Source organism: Mandrillus leucophaeus, unplaced genomic scaffold (assembly GCF_000951045.1).
Source record: "Mandrillus leucophaeus isolate KB7577 unplaced genomic scaffold, Mleu.le_1.0 Scaffold1077, whole genome shotgun sequence".
NCBI lineage: Eukaryota > Metazoa > Chordata > Mammalia > Primates > Cercopithecidae > Mandrillus > Mandrillus leucophaeus.
The window spans coordinates 497905-510718 of record NW_012098954.1 but is presented as its reverse complement, the minus strand read 5'-3'; the positions used below and the strand labels follow the sequence as shown (position 1 = coordinate 510718).

Below are 12814 nucleotides of genomic sequence, written 5' to 3'. Positions count from 1 at the left end.
GCCCATTCCCTCCCCTGGGGGCTGCTGCCCACATCCACATGGCCTTTTAGGGAGGCTCAGCCCCCCACCCCACCCACTACCAGGCCCACTGCCAGGAGAAGAATCAAAACCCACTCTGTCTTCATCCCCCAGGCTTCTAGGAAAAAGCCCTAGAACAGATTCGGAGGCAACACTGCTCACTTCATGGTGAGCTGAGATGCTGGTGCCGCAATGCAAGAGACAAGAAATGAGTAGCAAAAAGGGGAGGGAGGTGGAAAAATTAAATTTTGCATGATCAGCAAGGTTTCAAACAATCGCTCGCCAACTGAAGTGGGTGCCACGTCTATAAGTCATTCTGTTTTATAGACCATTAGGATCTCCAGAGAGAACCTGCATGGAGACCACTGCTTTTTGTTGAAATTAAAATGTCAGAGAAAAAGAAATAGAACAAAACAGGGAATCTGCAATTAATTACCAGGCCATAAAAATTCAATAATCAGGAAGCAGAGCGGCCGCAGGCCCAGAGGTATCACAGCCAGTGTAACAAGAATGGAATACATTAATCTTTTCAAATTAGTTTTTTAATCTGACGGGGATATATGGTGACATGCCTCCCCTCCCCACCCGCTCCCCCTCAACCTCCACGGCTCCGGCCTAAAGCCAGGCTGTGGGAGGGAGTTAACAGTGTGAGCTGGGGGCCTGCTGCAACCTGGACCCCTGGGCTGAAGGGAGAGGGCCTTCCCCGGCCCCACCTGAGTGCAGGGCTCTCGTCCCAGCAGTGGAGCCAGGAAGGCCTGTTCGCCCTGGGTCCCAGGGTACAGGGGAGCGGTAGGCGCGTTTCCTCTATTGGCTGGGGGGTCTGGGCGGTGGTCTCTGAGCTTTCCTGCTTGGAAAATGGGAACAAGATCACAGCCGTCCCCGGATCCTGGAAGCATTGTGTCTGGTGCCCCGCAGGTCTTCAATAAAGGGGTCCTGCTGTTACTATTTTTACTCCTGGCAGCAAGGAGCGCCGGGCAGCGCCAGGACTCTATTCAAGAGCATTTATTTAGCGCCTGCTGTGTGCTCAGTCCTGGGAAGGAGAGACCAGCATCCTCAGTCCTTACCCTGCAGAAAGAGGCTCACAGTCAAGTTAGAGGCCAAGCAAGATGTAGAGGGCAAAAGAGTAAAGGGCAAGAAGCTTGTCCTCGAGCAGGGCTGCTGGCCCGGTGGCAAGTCCCAGGAGGGCCGAAAGGGCACCCGGGCACAGAGACGGCAGGCTCTGCCCCCACACAGCCGTGTGCTCCTGGGGCTGCCGGCTGATTGGTCTAAGAACCAGCCCCACCCCGTCTCTGATTAGAGGCCGTGCCCTCCAGCCCGGAGCCTCCCCACAGAGCTTCGCCGCCTCCTTCCTTGCCTCCACTAGGCCCAAGGTTCCTGCAGCTCAGATGACTCCAAGTTTCTGGCCTTCGTCCTCAGCCAAGCCACTCTCTCATTAACCCCTCAACAAGCCGGCCTCTGGGCCTTGCTCAGGCTTAGCCCCTGCCTGGGATACCCCCCAGTGGATTTCAATGCCTAGTCAGCGTTGTTAAAATGGACTCTTGGCCGGGTGCGGTGGCTCACGCCTGTAATCCTAGCACTTGGGAGGCCGAAGCAGCGGATCACATGGTCAGGAGTTCGAGACCAGCCTGGCCAATATGGTGAACTCCCTCTCTACTAAAAGTACAAAAATTAGCTGGGCATGGTGGCAGGCGCTTACAGTCCCAGCTCCTCAGGAGGCTGAGTCAGGAGAATTGCTTGAACCGGGCAGGCGGAGGTTGCAGTGAGCCGAGAACATGCCAGTGCACTCCAGCCTAGGCGACAGAGCAAGACTCCGTCTCAAAAAAAAAAAAAAGGATTCTTACAGCCTCCACCCCAGGGGACATCTGCAGAGCAGCAGGAACGTAACAGTCTGCCCTTCGGACTTTGACTCCTTTTAAAGGTAACATGACAGCTGACTAAGTGCCAGACCCCATGTAAGTCCTCCGCCTGGATTTTGTTATTTGGTCCCCTGGGAGGTTGGGACTATTCATAACCCCATTTCACAGGGGCAGAAGTCGTGAAGCTTAGGCCACCCACCAGTTCTGTGTGACCTGCATCTCTGAAACTAGCTTCACTAAGAATACCAACCAGAGGCCAGGCATGGGGGCTCACACCTGTAATCCCAGCACTTTGGGAGGCTGAGGCAGGAAGATCACTTAAAGCCACGAGTTCAAGACCAGCCTGGACAACATAGAAGGGGTCCAGCCTGGACCCCTTCTCTTAAAAAAAAAAATAATTAAAAATAATTTTTTTTTTAATTTAGCCAGGTACAATGGTGACTGCCTGTGGTCCCAGCTACTTGGGAGGCTGAGGCAAGAGGATTGCTGAGCCCAGGAGCTCGATGCTGCAGTAAGCAGTAATCTTGCCACTGCACTTCAGCCTTGCCAGAGACCTTGCCAAAAAAAGAAAAAGAACAAGGCCAGGCACCATAGCTTAGGCCTGTAATCCCAGCACTTTGGAAGGCCGAGGCAAACAGATCACTTGAGGCCAGGAGTTCGAGACCAGCCTGGCTAACATAGCAAAACCCGTCTCTACAAAAAAATACAAAAATTGGCAGCGTGTGGGGGTGCATGCCTGTAGTCCCAGCTACTCCAGAGGCTGAGGCAGGAAAATCGCTTGAATTGGGAGGTGGAGGTTGCAGTGAGACTTGATTGTGCCACTGCACTCCAGCCTGGGTGACAGAGTGAGACCCGGACAAAAAAAAAAGACTGTCTTTCACCTCCTCCGGAGTTTGGCGCATGGTAGGGGTTCAATCAGTGCTCTCCGGACTGTTCCAGCAGAACAACCTTGCAAGGGAGCTTCACTGGCTTTCTCCTCAAGATGTCTTCCAACCTACAAACATAACAGCGGCTGCCACTTATGTATTGTGCTACTGTGTGCGAAGCTGTGGGATCTGGTGCCTTTTATGGTAAGATTGTGGGCCTCATTTTACAGGAAGGAAACTGAGGCTCAGAGAGACTGGCAGGCCCAAGATCAGATGCTCATATCTATCTGGCCCCCAAAGGCAGGATTTTAACAGCTAAGAATATGGTCTCAGTTCCACAGGCCCACCCCAGGGCTCCTGAACCCCAGCTCGAGGCTGCGTGCCCTCAAACCAGGTCCCTCACTCCTTCAGCCTGATGCTTTGGGGCATCTTGCCCGGGAGGCCTTCGGGAGACCTTCCCCCTTTAATCTGTATCTCTTGTACTTGTGACTATCTTGTAATTTACACTGGCGCCCTCCATACACAATCCACATATGCCCCAAGGGGCCTCAGAATAAATAGTGGCGAGGAGAAAAAGCATTGGCAGGAGGAGCAATGGACGCAGGCCCCTGGACTGCGGGCAAAGGCGGGAAAATTCAGATCCAGCGCTTGCCTGCTGCCCGCAGGGGCGCAGTTCCCGGCGCGGCCACCAGATCGCGCCGGGCTCTATCGGGCAGGGCTTGCAGTAAGGCTGTGTGGCCGCCAGATGATGCCCGAGACCACTGCTCCGCGGGCAGTGCCCAGACAAGGTGGAGCCCGGCGGGCCCGCGAATCCGAGACGTGTCCCAGGAGCTCCAGCGCACGTGACCTGCCATTGCCTCCCGCCGCCTCCTGCCCGCGCCATGACCCAGCCGGTGCCCCGGCTCTCCGTGCCCGCCGCGCTGGCCCTGGGCTCAGCCGCGCTGGGCGCGGCCTTCGCCACTGGCCTCTTCCTGGGTGAGCAGGACCTTGTCCCGGCGGGCGGGCGGGTGGGCGGGCGCAAAGGAGGGCGCGGCGTGGCTCAGGTTAACCCCTGTGGCCGCAGAGCCCTCTACCCTGATCCAATATCTTCTCCCTGGCAGGAAGGCGGTGCCCCCCATGGCGAGGCCGGCGAGAGCAGTGCCTTCTTCCCCCCGAGGACAGCCCGCTGTGGCAGTATCTTCTGAGCCGCTCCATGCGGGAGCACCCGGCGCTGCGAAGCCTGAGGCTGGTCAGCAGGGCGCGGGACGGGAACGGGCGTCCCTCTCGGGCCCTGCGGGTCCCACGTGTCTGTGTGACCTTGGGCTGGGCCGTGGCCCTCTGGGCTTCCGGCTTCCCCGGGCCGGGTGCGGTGGGCGTTCCTGGAGGGTCTGTCCCCCAGGCCACGCCCAGAACCGCGCTCCTGGGAGTTTGGGACCCCAGGGCGAAGGTGGGTAACCGGCATGGCTGGTGACACCTTCTTTCACGCAGCTGACCCTGGAGCAGCCGCAGGGGGATTCCATGATGACCTGCGAGCAGGCCCAGCTCTTGGCCAACCTGGCGCGGCTCATCCAGGCCAAGAAGGCGCTGGACCTGGGTAGGGGCACGCGGCCGGGATCCCGGAGGGCCGAGGTTTCTGGGCCGACCCCCACTCTGCTCTGAGCCCGTCTGTGTTCTGGTCCCAGGCACTTTCACGGGCTACTCTGCCCTGGCCCTGGCCCTGGCGCTGCCCGCAGACGGGCGCGTGGTGACCTGCGAGGTGGAAGCGCAGCCCCCGGAGCTGGGGCGGCCCCTGTGGAGGCAGGTGAGCGCCCGCGCGTAGCCCCGCAGCCCCAGGCGAGGGCGCAACGGCTGACCCGCTTCCTCCGTAGGCCGAGGCGGAGCACAAGATCGACCTCCGGCTGAAGCCCGCCCTGCAGACCCTGGGTGAGCACCGAAGCGGGAAGGGTTTTGTGGCCATTGCAAACGAGGTCGCTGTGTGGCCGAGCTGTGACTAGGCCTGCGGGTTAAGGGCACAGCTGGCTATCACAGCGCCCGGGCCGGCCTGGGAGGGGCCTTAGGGACGCCCGGGCCGCGGACTCAGCGGCACCTGCCCTCCCTCCCGCTGCAAGACGAACTGCTGGCGGCGGGCGAGGCCGGCACCTTCGACGTGGCCGTGGTGGATGCGGACAAGGAGAACTGCGCTGCCTACTACGAGCGCTGCCTGCAGCTGCTGCGACCCGGAGGCATCCTCGCCGTCCTCAGAGTAAGGGATCCACTGCGGGGGAGGAGAAAGCACCCTCTCGGGGCGGGTCCCCATCTTTTTCCTTGACTCCTCTTATACCCCAAAGCCCCAGCCAGTCCAGTCACATAGGCTCCACCCCCTGCGGGGCTCCGGCCCCAGTAGGTACCCAGGCTTTCCTCCGCTTTGGTTCTCAGTCTCCGGCTCTGGTCACCTCCCGCCTGGGCACCTCCCTCCGAGGCCCCGCCTCCTGCCTGGGCACCTCCCTCCGAGGCCCCGCCTTCCGCCCGAGCACCTCCCTCCGAAGCCCCGCCTCCCACGGCCCGGTTGGCCCCGCCCTCCCGCAGGTCCTGTGGCGCGGGAAGGTGCTGCAACCTCCGAAAGGGGACGTGGCGGCCGAGTGTGTGCGAAACCTAAACGAACGCATCCGGCGGGACGTCAGGGTCTACATCAGCCTCCTGCCCCTGGGCGATGGCCTCACCTTGGCCTTCAAGATCTAGGGCTGGCCCCTAGTGAGCGAGGGAGGGTTGTCTGGGAACCCCAGGAATTGACCCTGAGTTTTAAATTCGAAAATAAAGTGGGGCTGGGACACACGACCTCCTGAGCCTCCGTGTGTGGCGCTGGTGGATGGGGAAGGGAGGGAAGGCCCAGCACAGATAGCTCCTTCAGTGAAAGGGGCCTTGAGGTTTGTCCCCTCCCTGGCGCCAGGTCTGTGGCCCTACTGCAGGAACCTCCAGCTGGCCGGAGACAGGTTATGAAGTTTTAATTGGCCTGGCCACATGTAATGGCCAGAGACCCCAGCTCCTCAGGCTTGTCTCCCTCCTGCATCTCTCCCTCAGGGCAGGCGAAGCTCTGGTTCCGTGAAGCTGGGGACTGGTGGAGGGCCACTATGGTGTCTGACAACAGGAAAGAGGATTGCAGGTGCCCACGGGTGTCACTTGTGTGCTTTTGTAGGTGATGCCAGTTCTGCTGGCGGCTTGCTCATATCTTCACAGCACAGTCAGCTCCCCAGCCTCACCTCTCCAGTGGAGGCCCTGGTAGGGGAACATCACCTCTGAGAGCCAGGTCAGTTGGCCTGGACCTGAGGCCCTCGGGGTTGACTTGAGTATCCCGCCGTCTCCTTGAAATTCTGAAGGAAAGTGAGGGGGATCATTGGCCAGGGAGGCGTGAAGCAAACAAGCCTACAGGTACAGCAGTTGTTACCACACTCCCTAGAGGATGAAGAGAACTTCAGGCTTTCCTGAACCATCTGCCTATGAGGTGAGGTGGAGAAGGAACCAGACCTTATGGAGCACTTTCGACCCAGGTGCTCTGCTCCTCATTTAAATCTCCCCAACCTCATAGATCTTATCTCCACTGACAGATGAAGGTCAAATTCTTTCCACTGACACTGCCTCAGGCATAAGTGGCATTAGCCTGGAATTCAAGCAGCCTTTGTCACTACCTGGTAAGCCTCTGTGATGGGAAGTGTCTCTGGAGACTGCTGGAAGCAGGGCTAAAGAGCTACATGAGGCTGGGTGCAGTGGCTCATGCCTGTAATCCTAGCACTTTGGGAGGTTGAAGCAGGTGGATCATTTGAGGTCACGAGTTCGAGACCAGCCTGGTCAACATGGTGAAACCTGGTCTCTACTAAAAATACAGAAATTAGGTGTGGTGGTACACACCTGTAATCCCAGCTACTGGGGAGGCTGAGGCAGAATTGCTTGAACCCAGGAGGCGGAGGTTGCAGTGAGCCCAGACTGCACCACTGCACTCCAGCGTGAGCAACAGAGCGAGACTCGTCTAAAAAGAAAAGAAAAAAAAAAAAAAAGCCACATGACCTCACAGCTCCTGGCACACACTTTGCATTTTGGACACTACACAGGACCATGGCTGGAAACCTACACTCTTCTAACTCATGAAAGCATATTAGGATGCACATGAGTGAATAGGTTCAATTTACTCTAAGCAGATCCTTGACAGCCAGCTAACTCACTTGTGCCACACCTCAGTCTAAATTACTGTAGCCACTGCCCAATAAAGGGCCACCTGTTAGCTAAGGGGCAGCAGTCCCCATGACTAGGATTTTTCCCTTTAGAGGACCACCAGCAGTGATTAGTTACCTGTGGGTCTACTTTACACTGTAAGAGTTGCTTTCAGGCCTAGCCTGCATGGACATCTTTTCATGTTTCTCCTCTTACCTGACTCAGGCTGACTCAAATTCTAACCTTCTGTCCCTTAAGTCATGTCTGTCTGGAGAGGGCCTTTCAGAGAACCATGATTCACATGGGCCATTCAAGCCAGTCCCCTAGGACAAAGTGGGACCAGAGGGGTCTTCATGCCCCCAACCCTCCTGTGTGGACAGCTTGCCTGAGCTCTGGTTTCTCACCAGCTTCTTCTAAATCTCAAAAGTTTGTAGCATGTATCATTTCTTGGGTGATGAGTCCTTCCATTTTCTTACCCATTTCTTATCACTCAGGCTCTACCATTCTTCAGGTCTACTATTACAGATTTGTTGAACAAATCTTCTCCAGCCTTTAATCGTATCATTCCAATTATCTCCTATCAGAAAACTTGCTCTTTCCTGCTTTTCCAATCAGAACCACCTATTAATGTCTCATTCATACCCAGATGAAGGCCAGTGCTACACAGCCAAAAGGGGTTGCCTCTGGTCTCCTACCTATACCCACCTTTCATTGTCTGCCTAGAAGGAAATGAGTAATGATCTCTCAGAGTCCCACAGGTTACCCTTACTGTCTACAACTTACTCCTCTTCTGTACGCCTAACACCATCGCACCAAACCAGGGCCTGCTTTATTTTCCTAGCAGTAGCTCACAGGGGTATGGTGTGTTTGTGTATCTTTTCAGCACCTTCTTTTTCCTTTCAGTTATGCAGGGCAATTCTGCACAGACTTACAAACTGAAGAGTGTAAAAGCATGTATCCTCTTACTGTAGTCTTAAAAAGCTCGTGGAATTATTCTAGGGACACAGAAGATTCTGTGGCACAGATTTAGGTAAAGAGCAAAATACTCACTGGAAAAATTAAATACTGGCTAGCTACCACGGAGATTTGACCCTAGCTGGCAAACGTGGAACTCTGCAAATACTTGGAGCCATTAATTATGTATACTTGTTTTATTCATAATTTGTCATGTTCTGGGATACCAAAAGTAATAATGGCTGAACTTAACAAAATTTTTAACCTCATCTCAATATCCACTGATCCATCTCATTCAATGGTAATAGTCAATGTTTTCTAAAGGAACATAAAAACAAACATGCACACAATTGCACAGTTTTCATAAAGGTCTATTTCATTATTGGTGGGTAGCGCATTTAACAGTTAAATACATTTAAATAATGTATAGGTGACTGCAGGACTGCAGCATTGGTAACTAGATAACCAATTCAACTAGAAACCAGCTAACAAGGAACTGTCTAAATACTTAAAATACAGCTCTTGTTGAGATCATCCTTTGTTTTGATCATCTTCTTGGGGGGGAAAAAGCCTGCTGCTGGTCACAATGGAAATATATTAAGGCCAAATCTTCTGATATCCATTCCCAAAGGTATCTTTCAGCTGGATTAAGCCTCCAACTCCAGGGCGAGCCCAAGCTTGTGGCCTCCAGCATTAATGCTCTTTCCGTCTACCAGAGCAGAGAGTGTAAGCTTCACACCTATTAAGACAAACACAAAAACAAAAAACTGTGATGTACCTGGCACTTCACTCAGTCTGAGCCTTCTTTCACAGTCATCCCCAGAAGCCTGCCTGTCACTTCCTCAGCCTGTCAGCTGACCTACTAGTGCTGGCCACCAGAGGGCGCTTGGAAGTATCTGAGACACCAGAAGGACTGGGTTACTATTCTAGTAAGGCACCAAGTCACAGAGAAATGTTTTAATAACAAGTTCAAAGTGCTCTAGAATATACAATAATGTTGAGTATACTATCCAGATGAAAAAAGACTAGAGACATAATCATAATTAGATCCTAGAAAGGGAAACCTACAATAAAGACACATTTGGGGACGGGGGTAAATCTGAATATATATTTGGTATTACATTAATGTTAGTTTTCTTAGATGCGATAATGGTATTGTGCTTATAAAGAAAAATGTCTTACTCTTAGGATACACATGCTAGGAGCTGCCGTGTCTGTATGTCTGCAAAACATACATTTTTTTTAAAAAAGTATGTGAAGTTTCAGAGACATAAATGTTGTAAATTTTAATAACTGGTCAACATAGGGTAAGGGTATATAATGTTCACTGTACCATTCTTCCAACTTTTCTTTAGGTTTCAAAATCGCCAAAATAAACTTTGGGAAGGAAAATCCCTATTTGGAGGGGGGAAAGTCCCCAGTACTTTAACCAGACTCCAAGATGAGTCATGTGCACTGTGAAGTTGGAGAAATGCTGCTCTAGACACAGCATGCTTCAAAATATTATATAAAGTCAACAAGACTATAGACAGAACCAAAGCAATGAGTGAACTTTTATCAACAAAATAAAAATTACTTTTATTTTAGAGAGAGAGAGAGAGAGAGAGAAAGGAAGGAAGGAAGGGAGGGAGGGAAAGAAAGAAAAAGAAAGGAAGGAAGGAAGGAAAGAGAGAGTTGTGGCAAAAGGTAAACATGTATTTATTGTACTCTTCTTTCAACTCTGTGTGCTTGAAAGGTCTGAAAAATAAGCTGAAGAATGAAAACTAATTTTTTTAATACTATCAAAACAATCCTACTTTATCAAGAATACTTACCAGGCCTCAGAGTCTGAGTGTAGCCTACTCCAATTAAGCTAGAGTTGTTGACTTTTGCCTAAAATAAAATTCAAAAACAACTGTAAGAAAAATATTTCAGTAGGGACAAGGCCCCTACATGTTTCCCCATCATGTAGTCATGAAGTGTTCAGTTTTATTCATGAGACAATAAAATTCATTATGTATTAAGCCAAACAGAAATCAGGTACTACTTAATTCGTATCCATTCAACTCAAAAATCAAATTGTCAGTAGGACACAATACTCCTGATAGCCACTGGAATGTATCCAAAGACCCCAAACTGTCCGTACAGCACAAGAGCCTAAGCACTCTCATAAAAATCATCTTTGTCGATTCTAGTCTAGCACAACAAAACCAGACCAAATGTGGTACAAATCAGGCTCACTAGAGGTGACACACAGCAGCCTTAAAGTGCAGGATATAAAGTTTAAATTCATGACTTAGTTACACACATGTAAACTTTCCTACTTTCAGGACTCTTCCTAAAGAACCAAAACCATCAATGTTAAAAGAAAAAAAAAAAATCTCCAAACAAGTAATTCCTCTGAAGAATCAGATCAAACAATCCTTTATCCTCACATTCTCACACCTCTCATGAATGCCAGTGCCGCTGAGTTCTGGCTGTATGTAACCACTGTGCTTGGGAGGAGGTCCCAGTGAGGTATCATGTCCCAATCCAGGCCCCTGCCTTCCTTGCACAATCCTAACATTTCAGGACTTACAGACTTCAAGGGCTGGAAGGAACCCTGAAGAGTAAGACATAGTAAGGAGTAGATTCCTTCTAGTTCCATTCTCTACCACCCCTAACATTATGAAGCCACACCAGAGGCCAGGAACACCTCCCTTCATTTCCAGGGCATAGGTTGCCTAGATACGCAACTTTGCTTTGCTTTCAGCATTCTGAGGGCTACTGTATAAAGGTAACAAACAGCTTATGTGACCAAAACAGATCTCCAAATGATTCATCCAAAGAGCCCAATCCAGAGAAAGAAATGATGTAACTATAGAGACACAAACCACATCCACACCACCTGTATTCACTTGGCACTACAGCCAAATATTCATGAGCTACCAATGACCATCTAAAACAAAAAACAGGCCTGGTGCAGTGACTGACACCAGTAATCCCAGCACTTTGGGGGCCAAGGCGGGAGGATCACATGAGCCCAGGAATTCAACAACAGTCTGAGCAACACAGTGAGACCCCTGTCTGTCTGTACAAAATTTTTCTAGCTTGGCATGATGGTGCACACCTACCCAACTATCGGGGAAGCGGGAGTGAGATGGAAGGAGCTCTTGAGCCCAGGTGGCTGAGGGTACAGTGAGCTGTGGTTGCACTAGTGAACTCCAGCCTAGGCAACACAAAGCAAAAAAAAAAAAGAAAAAGAAAAGAAAAAAAAATGCCTCACTAATGACCATCTGTGCCCTACAAATAAGAGCCTCAGACAGCTGAACAGACATTCCTATTATTGGCCGGGCGCAATGGTTCACACCTGTAATCCCAGCACTTTGGGAGGCTGAGGCGGGCAGATCACAAGGTCAGGAGATCGAGACCAGCCTGGCTAACACGGTGAAACCCTGTCTCTACTAAAAATACAAAAAATTAGCCAGGGCGTGAACCCGGAAGGCGGAGGTTGCAGTGAGCTGAGATTGCGCCACTGCACTCTAGCCTCGGCGACAGAGTGGGACTCCCGTCTCAAAAAAAAAAAAAAAAAAAGAAATTCCTACTATTGGCCAGACTCAGTGGCTCACGCCTGTAATCCCAGCACTTTGGGAGGATCACGAGGTCAGGAGTTCAAGACTAGCCTGGCCAAGATGGTGAAACCCCATCTCTACTAAAACTACAAAAATTAGCCAGGCACAGTGGCAGGCGCCTGTAATCCCAGCTACTCGGGGAGCTAAGGCAGGAGAATCGCTTGAATCCGGGTGGCAGAGGTTGCAGTGAGCAGAGATTGCACCACTGCACTCCAGCCAGGGCGACAAAGTGAGACTCTGTCTCAAAAAAAAAAAAAAAAGAAAAAAAAAAAAGAAATTCCTATTATTTAACAGTAGGAGTTAAACCATGAAACTGTGATAAGGAGTAGAAAAAATAAACTCAGTTTCTCCCTCTATACTCTCACAAGGCCTAGGGAGAATTTCCCACACATCAAGCAAACAATTCTGCAGCAGATTCCAGCTAGATGTTCTCTAATTCGATTCTGATACTATCTACCTGGAGAGAGAGCATTGGATCACACACAGGTTCAGCGCTCAGTTTCATAAAACTGCCCCACCCTCATTTTCAATGCCAATTGAAAGTTCCAGGTTGTTTTGCCTGTTTCTTACAGACTGGTTATAAGTCGGGGTTCCCACAAGTCCCTGGGGTTCAATTTCCCAGAGTGGCACAGAGAACTCAGGGAAACACTTACATTTACCAGTTATATAGGATATTTTAAAGGATGTAAATGAACAGCCAGATGAAGATACTTATGTATCTTTTCCTTTATAGGTGAGGTCTGGAAGGGTCCCAAGCACAGGAGCTTCCATCCCTGTGAAGCTGGGGTGCCCCATCCTCCCATAACATGAATGTATTATTGTTTACCTTCCTGAAGGCCCCCTGAACTCAGTCCTTTGGGTTTTTATGGAGACTTCATTACAAAGGCACGATTAATTAACTCACTGGTCACTGGCTCAACCTTTAGCTACTATGCCCTCCCCAAGGAAGGTTTGTTCCCTAGCAACCAGCACCCCCTACCATGTGGTCATCTAGGGACTATCCAAAAATCACCTCATTAACATAAGTTCAGATGTGGTTGAAAAGGACCCGTTAAAAATAACAAAATAGCCCAGGGCACAGTGGCTCGTGCCTGTTACCCCAGCACTTTGGGAGCCAAGGCAGGGGAATCACCTGAGGTCAGGGGTTAGAGACCCATCTGGCCAACATGGTGAAACCTCATTTGTACTGAAAATACAAAAATTAGCTGGGCGTGGTAACAGGCACCTGTCATCCCAGCTACTAGGTAGGCTGAGGCATGAGAACTACTTGAGCCTGGGAGGCAGACGTTGCAGTGAGCAGAGATGGTGCCACTGCACTCCATCCAGCCTGGGTGACAGCGAGATTTCATCTAAAAAAAAAAAAAAAAAC

General features: G+C 51.1%; 2 protein-coding genes across 6 annotated transcripts in view; one reads left to right on the top strand and one right to left on the bottom strand.

Annotated features, from left to right (window-relative positions):
• Window positions 1–3489: 3489 nt before the first annotated feature.
• On the top strand, window positions 3490–5533 carry COMTD1 (catechol-O-methyltransferase domain containing 1). Its single transcript, XM_011986112.1, has 7 exons — window positions 3490–3715; window positions 3841–3968; window positions 4208–4313; window positions 4402–4520; window positions 4588–4642; window positions 4828–4961; window positions 5285–5533. The coding sequence occupies exons 1-7, from the start codon at window positions 3622–3624 to the stop codon at window positions 5435–5437; spliced, it is 789 nt and encodes a 262-aa protein (XP_011841502.1). The 5' UTR covers window positions 3490–3621; the 3' UTR covers window positions 5438–5533.
• Window positions 5534–8037: 2504 nt separating this feature from the next.
• VDAC2 (voltage-dependent anion channel 2) overlaps window positions 8038–12814 on the bottom strand; it is a 26130-nt gene continuing 21353 nt past the window's right edge. For 4 of the 5 annotated variants that reach the window (XM_011986092.1, XM_011986079.1, XM_011986085.1 and 1 more), the window contains 2 exons: window positions 9670–9727; window positions 8038–8594 (listed from right to left, as the gene is read on the bottom strand). In XM_011986092.1, the coding sequence (XP_011841482.1) occupies window positions 8503–8594; window positions 9670–9727 (150 nt within the window). In that variant the 3' untranslated portion in view covers window positions 8038–8502. Of the gene's footprint in view, window positions 8595–9669; window positions 9728–12814 lie in introns of those variants that run through there. The other variant, XM_011986108.1, reaches the window with a different exon arrangement.

Bases quoted from the DNA above. Each gene is read 5' to 3' on its own strand.
- COMTD1 (XM_011986112.1), top strand. From the start codon at position 3,622: ATGACCCAGCCGGTGCCCCGGCTCTCCGTGCCCGCCGCGCTGGCCCTG. The intron at 4,314-4,401 runs GTAGGGGCACGC...TTCTGGTCCCAG, and splicing joins CAAGAAGGCGCTGGACCTGG to GCACTTTCACGGGCTACTCT. The intron at 4,643-4,827 runs GTGAGCACCGAA...TCCCGCTGCAAG, and splicing joins GCCCGCCCTGCAGACCCTGG to ACGAACTGCTGGCGGCGGGC.